This window comes from Budorcas taxicolor, chromosome 7 (assembly GCF_023091745.1).
Source record: "Budorcas taxicolor isolate Tak-1 chromosome 7, Takin1.1, whole genome shotgun sequence".
NCBI lineage: Eukaryota > Metazoa > Chordata > Mammalia > Artiodactyla > Bovidae > Budorcas > Budorcas taxicolor.
Window position 1 is genome coordinate 56,557,049 of NC_068916.1, and position 23,707 is coordinate 56,580,755.

The 23,707-nt window shown below is 40.1% G+C and overlaps 1 protein-coding gene across 1 annotated transcript in view; it reads right to left on the bottom strand.

The window, feature by feature from the left end:
• Positions 1-23,707, bottom strand: part of PRELID2 (PRELI domain containing 2) — a 78,497-nt gene that overhangs the window by 16,989 nt on the left and 37,801 nt on the right. Inside the window, exon 5 of the mRNA XM_052644159.1 lies at positions 15,834-15,939. Within this exon, the coding sequence (XP_052500119.1) occupies positions 15,834-15,939 (106 nt within the window). The remainder of the gene's footprint in view (positions 1-15,833; positions 15,940-23,707) is intronic.

A 23,707-nucleotide genomic window follows, 5' to 3' on the forward strand; every position in this document is an offset into this window, starting at 1 on the left:
TACCACAAGCTTACCACCCTTCTCTTGCCGATTAGTATTTCTAAAAAGCGCCTTATTTTTAGGCCTTCCCTGGCGGCTCAGTGGTATAAGAATCTGCCCGTCACACAGGAGACACAGGTTTGATCCCTGGTCCAAGAAGACCCAACATGCTGCAGAACTGAGTCTGCGCACTCCAACAACTAAGCCTGCGCTCTAGAGCTCTAGAACTGCAACTACTGAGCCCACATGCCACATCCTGAAGCCTGTGTACCCAGAGCCTGTGCTCAGCAACAGGAGAAGCCACTCGATGATGGCCCACGCACCAGTAGCCCCTGCTCACAACTACAGAAAAGCCGGTGCAGCAACGAAGACCCAGCACAGCCAAAAATAAAATCAATAAATAAAAAGGTTTAAAAAATTAAGAAGTGTTTTATCTTTAAATATTTTATTGCTGTCACCTCAACCCTCAACTCTCATTGCATGAATCATCTCTGAAGTTCTTGGGTCTCTACTTGGCTTCAACTCCTGAATTTTTATGCAGACTTCAGGACTATTTGTCAGACAAATTTTAAATTCTTGGTATTTACACACTGTGGGGGAAAGGAAGTGTGAAACTGTTAGGCACTCAGTCATGTCCAACTCTCTGTGACCCCATGGTCTGTCCATGAAATTCTCCAGGCAAGAATACTGGAATGGGTTGCCATTCCCTTCTCCAAGGGATGTTCCTGACCCGGGGATCAAACCCAGGTCTCTTGCATTGCAGGTCGATTCTTTACCATCTGAGCTACCAGGGAGACCAGGGGAAAAGAGGGAGGGCTCAAAACAAACAAACAAAAAACCATACAATGTCAGAACTGAAAACAACCTCCTAGTCTAATCGCTGATTTTACAAAAAAAAAAAAAATATAGATAGATAGATAGACAGACAGATAGATAGATATATAATAGTGAAGTTCAGAGGAACTAGTCCAAGCACATGGCCAAGAAAGAGCAGTCAAAGCAGGGCTGAAGCCCAGGTTCCTGATTCCTGGCCCCTGGGCTCCATACTGCACTGTGCAGAGACATGACTTCCAATCACTATGCAAATAATGACACAGTGAAGCATCCTGAGCTCAGGAACCCACTTTCTATCATTTCAGGAAAGAGCTTAACTTCCCAGGTTTCATTTAGTTTCACAGACAGTAAAACCCCAGAATTCCAGCTGGCTGATTCAAGGGATTCCCAAAAGCTTTACCACTAAGTAGTCTATTAGAACCCCAGTGAATTCAAATGAGCCATGGAGGGATTTCTGAATTCCTTAGTCTCACAGTCAAGGTAGAAGAATGGATTTAAACTCCAGAGAAGGAACAAAAACTGCATCACTGACAGAATACTCATTTTCACTAAGATGTTTTCACTGAGAAGGTTACATTTCTTGGAACTAAAACACCAAAGGTAAGAGCAGGCTGAAAGGAGTTGGTGGGGAGGGGGTATACAAGGAGAGTGCAGTTACCATTATTTAACTGATCTAGAAATAAGTGGCTAAAAATCAGAATCCTGGCAATATTCTCACACCATCTAATGAATAAATATCAAGTAAATCAATCTATCTGAGCACTCAAGAGTGGGATTAAAAAGTATTATCAACAGATTTAAATTGAAAGCTGGGAAATAAGATGGTCAGAATATATTTCATCAGTTCTTCAAGTGATTCCAATAATGCAAAGAATCTTAAAAGAATTCATATAACCAAGTGGGAAATACATGTCTCCCATATAGTCAGTAGAACATAACACTAGGGTTCTTGTTTTATTTGTTAGTTTATACTTTAGAATGACAGTTTTATTTGCTCTCTTCTATCTTGGAATCATTATTGGGTTTGGAAATGGTCATTCTTTTTTAGGACTGTGACTACCATGCATGTGTGGATAGGAATTGAGCAGTTCAGGGCAACTCGCCCAAAGACACAATTCAAACCTTGGAGAACTGAGCTCACACAACTAGTTAGTGACAGAAGCATTAACTCTCACTGTCTTTAGAGTAAGAATTAAAAGACTGGAACTAACAATTTCATTTCTTCTTCACAACAATCCTATGAGGGTGGACCAATTAGCCCTGCTTTCCTACTAACAAATGGAACTTCTAAGAAGCTGTCCTTCATTCAAGTCATACAGAAAGAAAAATGATAATACCCAGAGCCAGCTCATAGTGGAAGCTAAAAATAGGCAGAGTTCTTCTGGAAGCAAATCGGTGATACACATCAAAAGTCTTTAAGCTGTGCACACTAGTTAGCATAGAAAGTGATCAGAAATAAATATAAGCATTTACATTTATGGATTCATTACAATATTATTGACAACACTGAAAAAAACAGAAACCAACAATAAGGGCCATTATGCCAGTGACATATTATGAAAGCATCAAAAATCATGTTTTCACAGAATATGGAAAATGTGTCATGATATAGAGAAATGTTCACAGTATCTCGAAGGTCAGAATCTCAATTTTGTTTCTCAAAGAAACACGTATACATACATATGTAAATATACACAAAGACACATGGAAGGATCCATATCAAAAGTTAAATGTAGATACACTGAGAAATATAATTATGAATTTTAATATCATTGAAATATGTGCATTACCATACGTAAAACAATGACCAGTGCAAGTTTGATGCATGAACCAGGGAACTCAAAGCTGGTGCTCTGTGACAACCCAGAAGGATAGGGTGGGGAGAAAGGTGGTAGCGGGGGTTCAGGGCAGGTGGGGCACGTGTATACCTGAGGCTGATTCATGTTGATGTATGGCAAAAACCATCACAATATTGTAAAGTAATTATTCTCCAATTAAAATAAATTAATTAAAAATAAATAAAATAGATAACCAACAAGGACCAACTGAATAGCACAGGGAACTCTATTCAATATTTTGTAATAACATAAAAGGGAAAAGAATTTGAAGAAGAGAAATCACAGCCTTGCAATGAGTAACTGAATCACTCTGCTGTATACTTGAAACTAACTAAACACTGTAAATCAAATATACTCCATTATAAAATAAAAATTTTAAAAACTCAAATGAAGACACACATAATGAAAAACTTTCCTGGGAGTTTACCATAAAAAATAAATAAATTTACATACCAAAAAAATGATTGTAAAACAGTATTTAAAGAAACAAAACCTTACCCATACTGCTGCTATCTAAAATTTTTGTTTGGATAAATATTTTAAGGACTTTCCTGGTGGTACAGTGGATAGGAGTCTACTTGCCAATGCAGGGGACATGGGTTCGATCCCTAGTCTGGGAAGGTTTCACATGCTGTGAAGCAACTAAGTCGGTGCACCACAACTCAGCTCGTGCTCTAGAACCCGAGAGCTGTAACTATCGAGCCATGCAGGCCCTACAGCCCAGGCTCCTCAACAAAAGACGCCACTGCAATGAGAAGCCCTTGAATTGCAACAAAGAGTAGCCTCCACACGCTGCAACTTGAGAAAGCCCATGCCCAAAATGAACATCCAGTGCAGCCAAAAACACATAAATAAAATTCTAAAAAATATGTAAAAGGCTATTTACTTATAAAAATATACTTCTTATCAGAGAATTTCTCTTAATGCTAGTAATTATTTAAGCTTTTCTATGTGGCAGGTATGTTTCATTTATAAGCACTCAAACCTTGAAATAACCCCATGTAGAACTATTATCACTCCATTTTAAAGGTGAGAAAATTGAACATCCAAGATGTCAAATGTGACATCTGAGAAATAAGAAAGCCATTTACTAAGGGGCAATTCTCTAAAGCTTAACGTTTGTTACATACACACACAAAACCTTGTTTCACACCAAATCATCTTTCTAAAGGCAGAACATACTAGGTTTTTAGTTCAGGAGTTGGCATCCTGAACACGATTATTAGGATGTCTATAATTTGCTTCAAAATATTTCGGCATGGGCAGCATAATATTATGGTGCATGTGTTATTCAAGTTACACACCAGGTAGTAAGTTGCCCTATCTCAGGCTTCACCCTCCAGGCGTTGGCTATGAGTGTTCTAATCAGCAATCTCACTCTACAGAAACCTCAGTTACCTTTATCTGAAAACACCAGAGGCTTTGATAATTAGCAAAAGAAATGTTACATCTGAGAATTTTCACTGTTAACATTAGCAGCTTACTAACTAGCATGATGGATGTTAGAAACGGACTTCATTAACTCAATTAATAGAACTTGAGATGTGGGGATTAGCTCAAAACTCTAGAGAGACACTCAATGTTGCAATGAGGATTTGAGACTATTTAGCAAGGCCTTCACCAGCCAACCTTAGGGATGGCACCCACAGCTTATGTCTAAATGGCCCTGTAGCCAGACACCGGGTTAAAGATTCTGGCTACCTGATGTTATCTGTAAAACAGCTGAATCTTGCCTTAGGAATATCATCAGCTCCGTCTTCAGGGAACGAAGCACCCAGAAGGACAGAGATGTAATAAAACTTACAGAACAGGTAAAGTTACTTGGAGCTTACTTGTAAATGATTAACAAAGGGTCTGCACGTATTACAGAACTTTTTTATAAGCTGGTAGCACAACTGTGAGGGTGCAGCTGACCCTCACCAATCATCTATTTCCAATAGGTACCAAAGAGAACTTAATTGTACATACAAATCATTGAAATGACTTTTCAAATGCCCATCTGGACTGCATATATAGTACCTCAGTATACTATACTATATACATACACACACACACACACACATATGTGTGTGTGGTTTGTATCTGTATATATGTGTGTATACACACACACACACACATATATACACACATATATATATACACATACACACAACTATATAGTATACAACGGGTTTTCCAGGTGGCACAAGAGATAAAGAATCTGTCTGCCAATGCAGGAGACAAAACAGATGCAAGTTCAATTGCTGGGTTGGGAAGATCCCCTGGAGTAGGAAATGGCAACCTGCTCCAGTATTCTTGCCTGGAAAATTCCCTGGACAGAGAAGCTTGGTGGGCTCCAGTCCATGGGGCTGCAGAGAGTCGGACAGGACTGAGTGACTAACCACACCCACATAGTGGACAGTGTATCAGTTCAGTTCAGTCGCTCAGTCATGTCCAACTCTTTGCGACCCCATGAATTGCAGCACGCCAGGCCTCCCTGTTCATCACCATCCCCCGGAGTTCACTCAGACTCATGTCCATCGAGTCCGTGATGCCCATCTTATCCTCAGTCATCCCTTTCTCCTACTGCCCCCAATCCCTCCCAGCATCAGAGTCTTTTCCAATGAGTCAACTCTTCTCATGAGGTGGCCAAACTACTGGAGTTTCAGCTTGAGCATCATTCCTTCCAAAGAAATACCAGGGGTGATCTCCTTCAGAATGGACTGGTGGGATCTCCTTGCAGTCCAAGGGACTCTCAAGAGTCTTCTCCAACACCACAGTTCAAAAGCATCAATTCTTTGGCACTCATCCTTCTTCACAGTCCAACTCTCACATCCATACATGACCACTGGAAAAACCATAGCCTTGACTAGACGGACCTTAGTCGGCAATGTCTCTGCTTTTTAATATGCTATCTAGGTTGTTCATAACTTTTCTTCAAAGGAGTAAGCGTCTTTTAATTTCATGGCTGCAGTCACCATCTGCAGTGATTTTGGAGCCCAAAAAAATAAAGTCTGACACTGTTTCCACTGTTTCCCCATCTATTTCCCATGAAGTGATGGGACTGGATGCCATGATCTTCGTTTTCTGAATGTTGAGCTTTAAGCCAACTTTTTCGCTCTCCTCTTTCACTTTCATCAAGAGGTTTTTTAGCTCCTCTTCACTTTCTGCCATAAGGGTGGTGTCATCTGCATATCTGAGGACAGTGTATAGTATGCGTGTATATATAGATTGTATATGTATCCATATATAAAACAAAATATATATATACACACCAGTGTATACAGTATATCAGATCTGTGGGTCTCAGAGAATTATTTTCCACTACTGAAATGGATTTTGTAAGGCTCAAATAAGCTCACACCCTGAGGAAGCCACATATTCAGATCTCTTCAGCTGTAGCATGCCTAGTCCAGACCTTCTTCAAAACGATGCACAAATTGTTTGACTTGCCCACATTGTTTCAGTGGCAAATATTTCACAGGCTTTTGAATTCTACCTCTCTCTGCTTCAGCCTCCCGATCAACACAATAAGAATAATGATGGAACCAATAATGGGGCCTTGCCAGGAGAGTGGCTAAAATAACTAATATTTTATCACGTAGTGAAAATGTATTTCACAAACTTAAAAAAAAAAAAAAAAAAACACCTCTGTGTGGGTACATAATGAAGGCCCTGCATTTCACAGCATTTGTATTATTCTAAAGTACTCAGACGACTGGACTAAAAAAGAAAATGTGCATGACAACACTGTCATCTCCTGTATTATCTCCTGAGCCTCTCCCAGAAAAGAGTGGGATTTACAAGAACCACGTGGGAGTTCACTGAAAAGTCCCTTTGATTTTTGTTTGGAATTGGAGGGGTTTGTGGGGAGGGGGCGTTCAGAGGGTGGGAGTGGGGGAGAACTGGTGATTGTTTTGTTTTGATTTGGAGAGATGGAGGCAAAAACTACAAAAGGTAGTTACACTCATTGCAGTACAAAGTATGCTTTCTCAGTGGGGACAATACTGAAATCATTTGTTCATGGGAGTGAATAAAAAATATCTTACACTTATTAAATATCTAGCAAAGATATAATACAGTACATACACAGATCATTAGGATACCTATGGTAGTAACATTTCATGAAGTGAGGGACAACTAGGAAAAAAATGCCTGAAAAGGATTAGATGGGGCTGACAACAGAATGAAGACTGAGCAACGCTGGTGGAGGGATGCCTTCTCAGGGCTGAGGATCACCTGCAGAGCCATGCCTGCCCCAGGGAATACCCTTATCTCTGCTTCCTGTTCTGAGGATTCCTGAGGTTGAACTTGACTGGCCTGGGTTACTTCCAGCTCTGTGTCACAGTTGCTGGCCATTCCTCTAGGCAGCAGAAATGTGTATGAAGACTTACAAGTGTCCCAGATTTCCACCAGCCCCTATTTTCCCTCAGATCTTCCTGTTTCCTTAGTTTTTTGAGTGTGCTTGCTTCCCTGGAGGCATATGTATTTGGCATGCAGCATACTGCCTGTCCGTGGCACTTTCTCAACACTTCCGGCCCATCCTCTGTTGGCCATCTTGGGCCAAAATTCTCCACCAGAACATGAAATCAGGGCGAAGAGACAGAAACAATGGCAGAGTCAAGAGACAGGTGAGCGCCCTCCAGAATGAAGGAGGTACCTGCATGGCGTGCTTGCTAGTGTCATCGGCCAAGAGTGTAGTATAAAGAGCACTCACTTTCCTGAGAAAAACACAGTAATGGTGCAGGCTACTGCTGTCATGGATGAAGACGTATGGCAAAACCAATACAGTATTATAAAGTGAAATAAAAATAAATAAATAGTTACAAGAAACAAAACTTTTAAATAAATTAAATAAATAAAAAAAAGATAGACTGCTATCTCACAAAGAAACTTTCAAGCAGTTTCTTGACAAATTAAACCCAGAATTACCATATACTCTGGCAAAGAACTGAAAGCAGAGATTTGAACAAATATTCACTTGCCCTTTGTTCACAGCAGCATTTGTGTCAGAAAGGCACCCCCCAATTTCAGATCTCAAGGTGGTGAAGGGAAGAGAGAAAAGATATCAAACAAGTGCCCAGAGGCAGAAAGAAAAAAAAGAGACCTCATCTTGGGGGTGCATATCTAGTACTAGGTTTTAATTTATATACACAGAGATATATACTTCATGAGCACCTAGTTTTTCTCTTTCTGGAGGAAAAAGAAAAATCCCACCTTCACCGTTGTTACCATGTCTGTTAACCTCAAGCTCTAGCCCACCCTCTTCCTTGAAGAAAGATAAATGCTATCTTTGTCTTACAGGAAACCACCAGAACAGAAAAACAAGAGGCCAACAGAATTGGTTAGAATCAGCCAAACCCAAGATGGCAGAAGACCAGCCCTCCAGTAGACCCCGAGCCTCATGATACGCTCGTGGTAACATTAGCATGCTCAACGACACACCTACTCGTGCCAAGACAGGGATTACCAGACCACAGAAGGAAGAGAAAGAAGTGACACCCCAGTTGCAGGAAGAAACTCACCCTTTCCCGAAAAACCAATGCATGTGCTCCCTCTACCATTAACCCTGCCTTTAAAAATCTTGCTTTGATCATCCTCCACTCCCAGAAGTTGATTTGTGAACTAACTTCCAGCTTCTCCATTCTCTGGCCATCAAAGAGTTTGTGCTGTTTCAGTCTCAGCATCAGTTTTGTTATTGGCTGTGTGAATCCAAATGGGAAAAGACCCTTCACCACGGAGGCAGGGGATTTCCAACAAGCTAGGGTCCAACAGGGAGTCCATACAACCAATTTGCAAACACCACCACAGAACAGCCTCAGGAATAAAGTTATAAAGGGAAAATTAGTTACCGAAAATACTCTATTGATGACTTCTACAGAAGCCTTTTATGCTGGCTCAGCTGTGAAGGTTTATCAAGAAGACAGGCTGATATGGGAAAACATCACTACTTGGATAAAAGACATTTAAGCATGAGTGGATCTTAGAACTGAAAAGCTAACTAATTAAACTAAGCCTCTTTTAGAAAGTCCAAAAAGGCAAAAGCCAGCAGGAAAAATACATTTTTACTTTTGGGCATAATGAGAGGGAATTCAGAGGAACCACTTGGTTCCTCACTTTAAAAATGTAAAGTCACTTGACTTCTAGATAACAGTCCAGAAGCCAGCTGTAGACCTCCCAATGCATTCTATTGCCTTTTCACTCATTTACGTACAGATGCACTGAGCACTGGCCAAGGTACCACGGTCAGGGAGGACTGGGTTTAAGGTGAATGAAACAGTCGCTCTGCCAAGTGTCTAGTACTACTGTGAGCACTGCCATCAAATGGCAGAAGCCTTGGGGGTATTCACCCATTCTACCACCCCCTTCCCTGGGAAATGACTCTCCAACCATGATCCATGTAGTCATGACAGAGGATTAGCCATAGTTACCCAACCTGGCTTCTACCCTCCTGGCCATGCATGACCCATGGAAGGCCAATGAGAGTCTCTTCCAGAGAATCTGGAAATGAAGAAATAAGCAGATAGCCTTTCTATCAAGCCAGAAATCTACATAAGAGGTACACTTGGACTGTGGAGGCCCATGTCGCCCTATACAGCCGATGAAGCAGAGAAAGCCAGACTACAAAGGAAGAGAATCAAACAGATGCACAGACTTAAGGGCAAGAGCTAAAGAAGGAATATCACCTGGTTCCTGGCAGCTCTCAGTTCCAGTGCAGACCATTCTGAACGCTGCCAGCCTCACCACCCTTGTTGCTCTGTATTGAGCAAGCCTAACATAAGTTTCTATTATTCAAAACCAAGGAGCTCTAATAAATACACAGGGAATTGAACAACAACACAAATTCATCTAATACACAACACAGTACTGAGGAGGCCATGTTCTGCTCCATTCATCTGAACACATTTTGTATAGTAAGTGGCAAGGGGTAAGATTTGTTGATACAAGATGGAAATTTGAGTCCCAGTCAGGTGGTGCAGTGGTAAACAATCTGCTTGCCAATGAAGGAGATGCATGAGACACAGGTTCGATCCCTGGGTTGGGAAGATCCCCTTGAGGAGGAAATGGCAACCTGCTAGAGAATTTCTTCTTGGAAAATTCCATGGACAGAGGAGCCTGGTGGGCCACAGTCCATGGTGTCTCAAAGAGTTGGACATGACTGATCAACTGAGCATAGCACACTCCACCCTTTGCTAGTTCTGTGATCTTGAGTAAGTTCATTCAACCCACACTCAACACAGTTTCTGCCACAAAACAGGTGCTCAATGTATATATGCTGCTGCTGCTGCTGCTAAGTCGCTTCAGTCGTGTCCGACTCTGTGCAACCCCATAGATGGCAGCCCACCGGGCTCCCCCATCCCTGGGATTCTCCAGGCAAGAATACTGGAGTGGGTTGCCATTTCCTTCTCCAATGCGTGAAAGTGAAAAGTGAAAGTGAAGTCGCTCAGTTGTGTCCAACTCTTAGCGACCCCATGGCCTCCAGCCCACCAGGCTCCTCCGTCCATTGGATTTTCCAGGCAAGAGTACTGGACTGGGGTGCCACTGCCTTCTCCGAATGTATGTGTATATATATATATATATATATATATATATATATATATATACACACACACACACATACATATATATGTATATATGCAAAAGTAAGGAACATGGGCAAGCAGCCACCTACATGCTAAGTGCACTTACCTCTTCAAAATAATTCTCATCAATAAAGCGGGGATAATAATGTCTACTTTATGTGTCTCACAGGATTACAATATATGCAATCACTCTATCAGTCAGTTTAGTTGCTCAGTTGCATCTGACTCGTTGGGACCCCATGGACTGCAGCATGCCAGGCTTCCCAGTCCATCACCAACTCCCGAAGCCTGCTCAAATTCATGTCCATCAAGTTGGTGATACCATCCAACCACCATATCCTCTGTTGTCCCCTTCTCCTCCTGCCTTCAGTCTTTCCCAACATCAGGGTCTTTTCCAATCAGTCAGTTCTTTGCATCAGGTGTTCAAAGTATTAGAGTTTCACCTTCAGCATCAGTACTTCCAATGAATATTCAGGACTGATTTCCTGTAGGACTGACTGGTTGGATTTCCTTGCTGTCCAAGGGACTCTCAAGAGTCTTCTTCAACACCACAATTCAAAAGCATCAATTCTTAGGAGCTTAGCTTTCTTTATAGTCCAACTCTCACATCTGTACATGACTACCGGAAAAACCATAGCTTTGACGATATGGAACTTTGCTGGCAAAGTAATGTCTCTGCTTTTTAATATGCTATCTAAGTTAGTCTTAGCTTTTCTTCCAAGGAGCAAGCATCTTTTAATTTCATGGCTGCAGTCACCATCTACAGTGATTTTGGAGCCAAAAAAAAATAAAGTCTGTCACTGTTTTCCGATCTATTTGCCATGAAGTGATGGGACCAGATGTCATGATCTTTGTTTTCTGAATGTTGAGTTTTAAGCCAACCTTTTCACCCTCCTCACTGTATGATTAGGTTTTTAATAGGCTCAGAATGATGGGTGGGTCAAATTGAGACTCACTTAGAAAAACCAAACAGTATTTATTTATCTAAAGCAAGGGCTGGTAAACTATAGCCCACAGGCCAAATCCAGTCATGACCTGTGCTTGCATGGTCCACAAAAGTAAGAATGGTTTTTATAAATGAACATTTGCAACCAATTTCATTGTAGGGAACACTAATTTTTAACCTCAACTCAGGTAAACAGCAAATTTGCCAGCAAATTTGGAAAACTCAGCAGTGGCCACAGGACTGGAAAAGGTCAGTTTTCATTCCAATCCCAAGGAAAGGCAATGCCAAAGAATGCTCACACTACCGCACAACTGCACTCATCTCACACGCTAGTAAAGTAATGCTTAAAATTCTCCAAGCCAGCCTTCAGCAATACATGAACCATGAACTCCCTGATGTTCAAGCTGGTTTTAGAAAAGGCAGAGGAACCAGAGATCAAATTGCCAACATCCGCTGGATCATGGAAAAAGCAAGAGAGTTCCAGAAAAACATCTATTTCTGCTTTATTGACTATGCCAAAGCCTTTGACTGTGTGGATCACAATAAACTGTGGAAAATTCTTCAAGAGAAGGGAATACCAGACCACCTGACCTGCCTCTTGAGAAATCTGTATGCAGCTCAGGAAGCAACAGTTAGAACTGGACATGGAACAACAGACTGGTTCCAAATAGGAAAAGGAGTACGTCAAGGCTGTATATTGTCACCCTGCTTATTTAACTTATATGCAGAGTATATCATGAGAAACGCTGGACTGGAAGAAACACAAGCTGGAATCAAGGTTGCTGGGAGAAATATCAATAACCTCAGATATGCAGATGACACCACCCTTATGGCAGAAAGTGAAGAGGAGCTAAAAAGCCTCTTGATGAAAGTGAAAGAGGAGAGTGAAAAAGTTGGCTTAAAGCTCAACATTCAGAAAACAAAGATCATGGCATCCGGTCCCATCACTTCATGGGAAATAGATGGGGAAACAGTGGAAACAGTGTCAGACTTTATTTGTTTGGGCTCCAAAATCACTGCAGATGGTGATTGCAGCCATGAAATTAAAAGACGCTTATTCCTTTGAAGAAAAGTTATGAACAACCTAGATAGTATATTCAAAAGCAGAGACATTACTTTGCTGACTAAGGTCCATCTAGTCAAGGCTATGATTTTTCCTGTGGTCATGTATGGATGTGAGAGTTGGACTGTGAAGAAGGATGAGTGCCGAAGAATTCATGCTTTTGAACTGTGGTGTTGGAGAAGACTCTTGAGAGTCCCTTGGACTGCAAGGAGATCCAACCAGTCCATTCTAAAGGAGATCAGCCCTTGGAATTTTTTGGAAGGAATGATGCTAAAGCTGAAACTCCAGTACTTTGGGCCACCTCATGAGAAGAGCTGACTAATTGGAAAAGACTCTGATGCTGGGAGGGATTGGGGGCAGGAGGAAAAGGGGACGACCGAGGATGAGATGGCTGGATGGCATCACGGACTCAATGGACGTGAGTCTGAGTGAACTCCGGGAGATGGTGATGAACAGGGAGGCCTGGTGTGCTGCGATTCATGGGGTCGCAAAGAGTCAGACACGACTGAGCCACTGAACTGAACTGAACTGAACAGGTAAACAGACTGGATCCAAATAGGGAAAGAAGTATGTCAAGGCTGTATATTATCACCCTGCTTATTTAACTTATATGCAGAGTGAGTGAGTTGTTCAGTCATGCCTGACTCTTTGTAACCCCATGGACTATAGCCTGCCAGGCTCCTCTGTCCATGGAATTCTCTAGGCACGATCACTGGAGTGGGTTGCCATTTCCTTCTCCATATATGCAGAGTACACTGTGTGAAATGCCAGGTTGGGTAAAACACAAACTGGAATCAATATTGCTGGGAGAAATATCAATAACCTCAGATATGCAGATGACACCACCCTTATGGCAGAAAGCAAAGAAGAACTAAAGAGACCCTTGATGAAAGCAAAAGAGGAGAGTAAAAAACTGGTCCCATCATTTCATGGGAAATAGATACGGTAACAGTGGAAACAGTGTCAGACTTTATTTTGGGGGGCTCCAAAATCACTGCAGATGGTGATTGCAGCCATAAAATTAAAAGACACTTGCTCTTTGGAAGAAAAGCTAAGACAAACCTAGACAGCATATTAAAAAGCAGAGACATTACTTTGCCTACAAAGGTCTGTCTAGTTAAAGCTATGGTTTTCCAGTAGTCATGTACAGATGTGAGAGTTGGATGATAAAGAAAGCTGTAACGCCGAAGAATTGATGCTTTTGAATTGTGGTGTTGAAGAAGACTCTTGAGAGTCCCTTGGATAGCAAGAAGATCCAACCAGTCGATCCTAAAGGAAATCAGTCTTGAATATTCATTGGAAGGACTGATGCTGAAGCTGAAACTCCAATACTTTGGCCACTTGAAGCGAAGAACTGATTCATTGGAAAAGACCCTGATGCTGGGAAAGACTGAAGGCAGGAGGAGAAGGGGATAACAGAGGATGTGATGGTTGGATGGCATCACAGACTCGATAGACATGAGTTTGAGTAAGCTCCGGGAGCTGGTGTTGGACAGGGAAGTTGGCATGCTGCAATCCACGGGGTTGCAAAGAGTCAGACACAACTGAGCGACTGAACTGAACAGGTAAATATTATCTCTCCCAACAAATAGTTCCATTTTTTTAAGAATTATATGCTTAGTAGACTTGTATTATAAAAACTATACTCAATTACCATCATTATATTTTAATGTTTTCAATTAAAAATATGTGCAAATTTATTTCTCTTGTTACAAAGCACCTACACAGTATTTTGATGTTGCCTCACGGCCCATAAAGTCTTAACATGTTGACTATCTGGCTCTTTACAGAAATGAATTAGGAAAAGGTGACCCACTCTAGTCTTCTTGCCTGGAAAATTCCATGGCCAGAGGAGCTTGGCAGGCTACAGTGCATAGGGTCGCATAGAGTTGGACAGGACTCAGCACACATGCACTTTACAGAAAAAGTCTGCCACTTCTAATCTAAACAGTGTCCAAGAAGTCAACTCAGCCAGAGTCACGGCAACAAAGTTATTTTTCTCATCAGCACTATTATTCTTAGAGAGCAATTTTGGAGAACATGGAGCTGTTTACAAATGCATTATTTTGCAGTATAGCAGGAAAAATCTGCCATAATGTCTGCCAAAATGCCATAATGTCATAATAATCACAACAGCCCTTCCAGAAGCTCAACTACCTGCCTCAAGCCCAGGCTTAAAAAGGCAGGGCCAGTCTGGCCATGTGCTCACCAGGGTCAGGAACACATCATGAATCTCAACAGTATGTCTGTGTAGTACAGCACAGTACCAAATACTCATTCATCACCCTCAGCCTCTCAGACTAACACGTTGTGGTCCAGGTTCATTACTGAACCTGGATCTGCAAAACAAAAACAAGGTTCATTACCCAGAAATTCTCTGGGGTCATAATGATAGATCTGTAGACCAGCCATTAAGTCTGCCCCAAAAACAAAACTAGGCAACATGCGTCAGACCTGAGCAAACCCTGGAAATAAGTAATTATGTCCATCATCATAATTAATAATAATAATGACAATTAAACAATTTTTAATATAATAAGGGCTTCAGATGGCAGAGACACTTGCAATGCAGGAGACCCAGGTTCAATCCCTGGGTCAGGAAGATTCCCTGGAGGAGGGAATAGCTACCCACCCCAATATCCCTGCCTGGAAAATTTCATGGACAGAGGAGCCTGGTGGGCTAAATAATAATAAAGCAATTCTAAACTATTTACACCTGCAGTAGGCATGTAAAGGTGCATGAGAAAAGGACTTTCCTAGGCAAGAAAATAGGATATAGCAATCTTAGCTGTAATGCTATACAAAACAGGTGAAAAACACAATAGTTCAGGACTTCCCTGGTGGGCCAGTGGTTAAGACTTTGCCTTCCAATGCAGGGGGTGTGGATTCGATCCCCGGCTGGGGAACTGAGATCCCACATGCAGCAGGGTGTGGCCAAAAATTAAAATATAAATAAATATATGAATACAACATTGTAAATCAACCAAGAAAATTGAAAACAGAATTGTTCTACTTAAAACAGGGTAACACAGGACCACATATCTCCAAGGTGGCCTCTGAACACCATTCATGGACACCTAAGCTCACACAGGTATAGGGCTTGAAAACCATAATAAAAGATAATCAGGAGCTCCAGAGGTACATCTTCTTCATCCACAACATCAGGACAAGAATAACAGCTATTTCCAAAATTTGCAAGCATTAAGTGAATTAATGATTAAATATTCTTTTTAGTGAGTAGCACATGGTAAGCACCCCATAAATATTAGGTATTATTTTCTTTTTTACTAAACAGTTGTCATCATATTATATATACTGTAAACATAATTATTCACTTTGATTTACTTCTCTTCATTAGACTGTAAGTATTCCCATATTATTACATATTCTTCATTGGCATATTTTTAATTTAATGAGACACAAATGGCACTTTAGTTTCACTTTGATTTGGATTCGTGTAATAATTAGTGAGGGTAATTATCTTTGTATATATTTATTTATTAACTATATTTTTTCTTGTTATGTCTGTTCAGGAATCTTGTTCAAGAACCCAATGGGAAACTGCATAATTTCTTAAAATTAATATTGATTAAGAGTGAAAGGAAGCTTACCTTCTGGACACCCTGTCTTAAAAATGCACTAGCAAAAGACTCCAAAACGCAGTTGAGAAAACCAGCCCCTGTGATTGAAATCCTGCCTTTCTGAATGAACTCTGTCCTGCAAAAAACAAAAATATAAACCCTTGGTGTCATTTCTATATTTGAAAATTTAAATTACAGGCATTTCCAACAGCATAATTACCATTTATAATCAACACAAAATAATATCCATAGGAATTCAATAATTGCCTATTAGGACAAAAGATCTTATTAAAAAGAGACTTCCAGTTTATATAACATAAGCAATGTATTATACTCAAATTAAAAACTATTCATTTCAAATCGCTAAGAAAGTATATCTTTAAAGTCTTCACCATGCACACAAAAAAAACTGTCACTATGTGAGGTAATGGATGTGTTAACTAACCTTATTGTGATTATTTTGTAATATATACATATTTCAAATCATTACACCATACACTTTAAACTTACACAATATTACATGCCAATTGCATCTCAATAAAGCTGGAAAGAAGAGAAAATAAATGGGTACATTATTTTGATTATAAAACCTATATAAAACATAAGTTTTATTTATACCTAACAAATCAAACAATGCTTACTCCTTGTAAGAAAACTTATGACTAACCTAGATAGTATATTCAAAAGCAGAGACATTACTTTGCCAATTAAGGTCCATCTAGTCAAGGCTATGGTTTTTCCAGTGGTCATGTATGGATGTGAGAGTTGGACTGTGAAGAAGGCTGAGCACCGAAGAATTCATGCGTTTGAACTGTGGTGTTGGAGAAGACTCTTGAGAGTCCCTTGGACTGCAAGGAGATCCAACCAGTCCATTCTGAAAGAGATCAGCCCTGGGATTTCTTTGGAAGGAATGATGCTAAAGCTGAAACTCCAGTACATTGGCCACCTCATGTGAAGAGTTGACTCATTGGAAAAGACTCTGATGCAGGAGGAGACGGGGATGACAGAAGATGAGATGGCTGGATGGCATCACTGACTCGATGGACGTGAGTCTGAGTGAACTCCAGGAGTTGGTGATGGACAGGGAGACCTGGCGTGCTGTGATTCATGGGGTCGCAAAGAGTTGGACACGACTGAGCGACTGAACTGAACTAAACTGAACAAATCATAATGATTAAAATCTGACAGGACAGTCAAACAGCTTTAAGAATCTCTATTACAATAAATTTGACTGATTCTAAGTAAATATATCGTGGAATGTGAAGTCAAGTGGGCCTTAGGAAGCATCACTATGAACAAAGCTAGTGGAGGTGATGGAATTCCAGTTGAGCTATTTCAAATCCTAAAAGATGCTGCTGTGAAAGTGCTGCACTCAAAATGCCAGAAAATTTGGAAAACTCAGCAGTGTTCACAGAACTGGAAAAGGTCAGTTTTCATTCCAATCCCAAAGAAAGGCAATGCCAAAGAATGCTCAAACTATCACACAATTGTACTCATCTCACACGCTAACAAAGTAATACTCAAAACTCTCCAAGCCAGGCTTCAGCAATATGTGAACCATGAACTTCCAGATGTTCAATCTGGATTTAGAAAAGGCAGAGGAATCAGAGATCAAATTGCCAACATCTGTTGAATCATCGAAAAAGCAAGAGAGTTTCAGAAAAACATTTACCTCTGTTTTATTGACTAGGCCAAAGCCTTTGACTGTGTGGATCACAATAAACTGTGGAAAATTCTGAGAGAGATGGGAATACCAGACCACCTGACCTGCCTCCTGAGAAATCTGTATGCAGGTCAAGAAGCAACGGTTAGAATAGGACATGGAAAAACAGACTGATTCTAAATTGGGAAAGGAGTACATTAAGGCTGTGTATTGTCGCCCTGTTTATTTAACTTCTATGCAGAGTACATCATGTGAAATGCTGAGCTGGATGAAGCACAAGCTGGAATCAAGATTGCCAGGAGAAATATCAATAACCTCAGATATGCAAATGACACCACTCTTATGGCAGAAAGCAAAGAAAAACTAAAAAGCCCCTTGATGAAAGTGAAAGAGGAGAGTGAAAAAGTTGGCTTAGAACTCAACATTCAGAAAACTAAGATCATGGCATCCAGTCCCAACACTTCATGGCAAATAGATGGGGAAACAATGGAAACAGTGTCAGACTTTATTTTGGGGGGCTCCAAAATCACTGTAGATGGTGACTGCAGCCATGAAATTAAAAGACTTGCTACTTGGGAGAAAAGTTGTAACTAACCTAGACAGCTTATTCAAAAGCAGAGACATTACTTTGCCAACAAAGGTCCATCTAGTCAAGGCTATGGTTTTTCCAGTGGTCATGTATGGATGTGAGAATTGGACTATAAAGAAAGCTGAGCTCCGAAGAATCGATGCTTTTGAATTGTGGTGTTGGAGAAGACTCTTGAGAGTCCTTTGGACTGCAAGGAGATCCAACCAGTCCATCCTAAAGGAAATCAGTCCTAAATATTCATTGGAATGACTGATGCTGAAGGTGAAACTCCAATACTTTGGCCACCTGATGCAAATAACTGACTCAATGGAAAAGACCCTGATGCTGGGAAAGACTGAAGGTGGGAGGAGAAAGGGACAACAGAGGATGAGATTGTCGGATGGCATCACTGACTCAATGGACGTGAGTCTGAGTAAACTCCAGGAGTTGGTGATGGACAGGAGAGGCCTGGTGTCCTGCAGTTCATGGGGTCACAAAGAGTCTGACACAACTGAGCGACTAAACTGAACTGACTGAAGTAAATATATACACATATCCTCATCCCATGCTACAAAATGTCTTGTAAAAATTAAGTCTGAGACAATTATTAGCTTGAGTAGATCACTTAAGATTCTATTAACTCAGTATCCTCCCCATATAAACTGGAAATAATTATAGCATCTTACATTTACAACCAGTGCCAGAAATAAATAAACATATACATACAACAGGAACATGAACAGCTCCTGACACACAGTAAAGAACTTATTAAATGTTAGGCAGCCACCATTCCTAACAGACAGAAATAGGAAAAGAGCCTGGAATGACTTCTTTAATCTTTGATTAGAAAAGGAGGTGAGGGACTTTCCTGGAGGTCAGCAGCTAACATTCTGTGCTCCCATGCAGGAGCCGTAGGTTCAATCCCTGGTCAGGGAACTAGGTCACCCACACTGCACCTAAAGATCCCACATGCCGCAACTAAGACCCAGCAGAGCCAAAAAAAAATTATCAAAAAAGGAGGTGAGACAGATTATATATGCCACTGATCTATTTAAAGTCCTACCAATATTATCTCCATTTCATAAAATAAAGATCTAAACAACACTTGAGAGCCATATCAGAAAGATGACAGAATAGTAAGCCCCAGGCCCCCATTTCCTCATCAAGAACCCAACTTAACAACATATGAGTGAATTCTCCTTTCTAAGAAGTCCATAGACCAGTGAAAAGACTACAGCACCCATGTGAATATAAAGCCAAGCAGAGCCACATCAGAGTGAATAATAATATGCTGCACTGACCTACTCGTAGCCCCATGCATCCAGCACAGTGCAGCACAATCAGGAGAAAGCTCTTAACTCCTGGCTTCTCTGGGAGAAAAGGAAAGAGTGGAATGTATGGCTAACATTCTGGCTTTATGGGTGTGCTGTCTGAAGAACTGGTTTCTGTCTTGCCTGACTCAGAATGCTGAAGGGAACAGCAGCATATTCTGGATATCAGGGGGCTGCTAAGAATAAAACCAAGGTGGCTTCTTATAGCACCAGAGAATCTGTAGTACTACAGACAGACACTGGGATCAAAAGAATATGAGCTCTTGAAAACAGGAGCAGACCTTCTAACTAGGGAATTAAACACACAAGCCTAAAAAAGAAACATCCTAAGACTTGAGAGGGCCCCCCACCCCAAATCCCTATTCAGGCTGATGAGTGAAAGTGTTCCCCTGTGCAAAGCAAACATGCAGGGGTTGGGAGAGTTGGCTGTCTCTTCAAATGCCCAAGTCTCAACAAAAGGTCACAAAGTAAACAAACAAGGAAATAGGCGTAACCAAAATAATAAAATAAATCTCTAGAAACCAATCCTAAAAAAACAGAAATCTATGAATTACCTGACAAATTCAAAACAATCACCTTAAAGATGCTTGATAAGCTAAAAGAGAATAGAAGTGGACAACTAAATGAAATCAGGAAATGAGGCATGGACAAAATAAGACTATCCAAAAAAAGATAGAAACTAGAAAAGAAAAATAAGGGGGCAGGAGGTCAGGAATCAGGAGCTAAAGAATAAAATACTTGAAAACTTCACTAGCACAGTTAACACCAGATTTGATCAAGCAGAAGCAAGAATTAGCGAACTTGAGGATATGTCATTTGAAATTACTAAATCAGAAGAGAGAGAATGGGGAGAAAAAGGAAGTGAAGACAGCCTCGTGGACTTATGGAACACCACTGAGTGGTCAATGTACACATTATGGAAGTGCCAGAAGGAGAAGAAGAGAGAAAGGAGCAAAGAGCCTATTTAAAGAAACAATGGCAGAAAACTTTCCAAATCTGAGGGAGAAAATGGATATCCAAATTTAGGAAACTCAGTGATCCCAAATAGGATAAATCCTAAAGAGACTCACATCAAGACTTTTATAATTAAAAATTAGGGCAGAAATAAATGCAAAAGAAACAAAAGAGACCATAGCAAAAATCAACAAAGCCAAAAGCTGGTTCTTTGAAAGGATAAATAAAATTGACAAACCATTAGCCAGACTCATCAAGAAGCAAAGAGAGAAAAATCAAATCAATAAAATTAGAAATGAAAATGGAGAGATCACAACAGACAACACCGAAATACAAACGATCATAAGAGACTACTCTCAGCAATTATATGCCAATAAAATGGACAATGTGGAAGAAATGGACAAATTCTTAGAAAAGTACAATTTTCCAAAACTGAACCAGGAAGAAATAGAAAATCTTAACAGACCCATCACAAGCACAGAAATTGAAACTGTAATCAGAAATCTTCCAGCAAACAAAAGCCCAGGTCCAGACGGCTTCACAGCTGAATTCTACCAAAAATTTCGAGAAGAGCTAACACCTATCCTACTCAAACTCTTCCAGGAAATTGCAGAGGAAGGTAAACTTCCCAACTCATTCTATGAGGCCACCATCACCCTAATACCAAAACCTGACAAAGATGTCACAAAAAAAGAAAACTACAGGCCAATATCACTGATGAACATAGATGCAAAAATCCTCAACAAAATTCTAGCAATCAGAATCCAACAACACATTAAAAAGATCATACACCATGACCAAGTGGGCTTTATCCCAGGGATGCAAGGATTCTTCAATATCTGCAAATCAATCAATGTAATTCACCACATTAACAAATTGAAAAATAAAAGCCATATGATTATCTCAATAGATGCAGAGAAGGCCTTTGACAAAATTCAACATCCATTTATGATAAAAACTCTCCAGAAAGCAGGAATAGAAGGAAGATACCTCAACATAATAAAAGCTATATATGACAAACCCACAGCAAACATTATCCTCAATGGTGAAAAATTGAAAGCATTTCCCCTAAAGTCAGGAACAAGACAAGGGTGCCCACTTTCACCACTACTATTCAACATAGTTCTGGAAGTTTTGGCCACAGCAATCAAAGCAGAAAAAGAAATAAAAGGAATCCAAATTGGAAAACAAGAAGTAAAACTTTCACTGTTTGCAGATGACATGATCCTCTACATAGAAAACCCTAAAGACTCCACCAGAAAATTACTAGAGCTAATCAATGAATATAGTAAAGTTGCAGGATATAAAATCAACACACAGAAATCCCTTGCATTCCTATACACTAATAATGAGAAAGTAGAAAAAGAAATTAAGGAAACAATTCCATTCACCATTGCAACGAAAAGAATAAAATACTTAGGAATACATCTACCTAAAGACCTATATAAACACTGATGAAAGAAATCAAAGAGGACACTAATAGATGGAGAAATACACCATGTTCATGGATCAGAAGAATCAATATAGTGAAAATGAGTATACTACCCAAAGCAATTTACAAATCCAATGCAATCCCTATCAAGCTACCAGCCATATTTTTCACAGAACTAGAACAAATAATTTCAAGATTTGTATGGAAATACAAAAACCTCTAATAGCCAAAGCAATCTTGAGAAAGAAGAATGGAACTGGAGGAATCAACTTGCCTGACTTCAGGCTCTACTACAAAGCCACAGTCATCAAGACAGTATGGTACTGGCACAAAGACAGAAATATAGACCAATGGAACAAAATAGAGAGCCCAGAGATAAATCCACACACATATGGACACCTTATCTTTGACAAAGGAGGCAAGAATATACAATGGAGTAAAGACAATCTTTTTAACAAGTGGTGCTGGGAAAACTGGTCAATCACTTGTAAAAGAATGAAACTAGATCACTTTCTAACACCTCACACAAAAATAAACTCAAAATGGATTAAAGATCTAAATGTAAGACCAGAAACTATAAAACTCCTAGAGGACAACATAGGCAAAACACTCTCTGACATAAATCCCAGCAGGATCCTCTATGATCCACCTCCCAGAATTCTGGAAATAAAAGCAAAAATAAACAAATGGGATCTAATTAAAATTCAAAGCTTCTGCACAACAAAGGAAAATATAAGCAAGGTGAAAAGACAGCCTTCTGAATGGGAGAAAATAATAGCAAATGAAGCAACTGACAAACAACTAATCTCAAAAATATACAAGCAACTTATGCAGCTCAATTCCAGAAAAATAAATGACCCAATCAAAAAATGGGCCAAAGAACTAGAGAGACATTTCTCCAAAGAAGACATACGGATGGCTAACAAACGCATGAAAAGATGCTCAACATCACCCATTATTAGAGAAATGCAAATCAAAACCACAATGAGGTACCACTTCACACCAGTCAGAATGGCTGCGATCCAAAAATCTGCAAGCAATAAATGCTGGAGAGGGTGTGGAGAAAAGGGAACCCTCCTATATTGTTGGTGGAAATGCAAACTAGTACAGCCACTATGGAGAACAGTATGGAGATTCCTTTAAAAATTGCAAATAGAACTGCCTTATGACCCAGCAATCCCACTGCTGGGCATACACACCGAGGAAACCAGAACTGAAAGAGACACATGTACCCCAATGTTCATCGCAGCACTGTTTATAATAGCCAGGACATGGAAACAACCTAGATGTCCATCAGCAGATGAATGGATAAGAAAGCTGTGGTACATATACACAATGGAGTATTACTCAGCCGTTAAAAAGAATACATTTGAATCAGTTCTGATGAGATGGATGAAACTGGAGCCGATTATACAGAGTGAAGTAAGCCAGAAAGAAAAACACCAATACAGTATACTAACACATATATATGGAATTTAGAAAGATGGCAATGATGACCCTGTATGCAAGACAGCAAAAAAGACACAGATGTGTATAACGGACTTTTGGACTCAGAGGGAGAGGGAGAGGGTGGGATGATTTGGGAGAACGGCATTGTAACATGTATACTATAATGTAAGAATCAAATTGCCAGTCTATGTCCGACGCAGGATACAGCATGCTTGGGGCTGGTGCACGGTGATGACCCAGAGAGATGTTATGGGGAGGGAGATGGGAAGGGGGTTCATGTTTGGGAACGCATGTACACCCGTGGTGGATTCATGCAATGTATGGCAAAACCAATACAGTATTGTAAAGTAAAAAAAAGTAAAAATAAAAATTTTAAAAAATAAATAAATAAAATAAAATAAAAAGACTTTTATAATCAAATTATCAAGTCACAGAAAATGAGAGAGAATCTTAAAAGCAGCAAGAAAAAATCAAACAAAGGAGCCCCCATAAAGTTTTCAATGATTT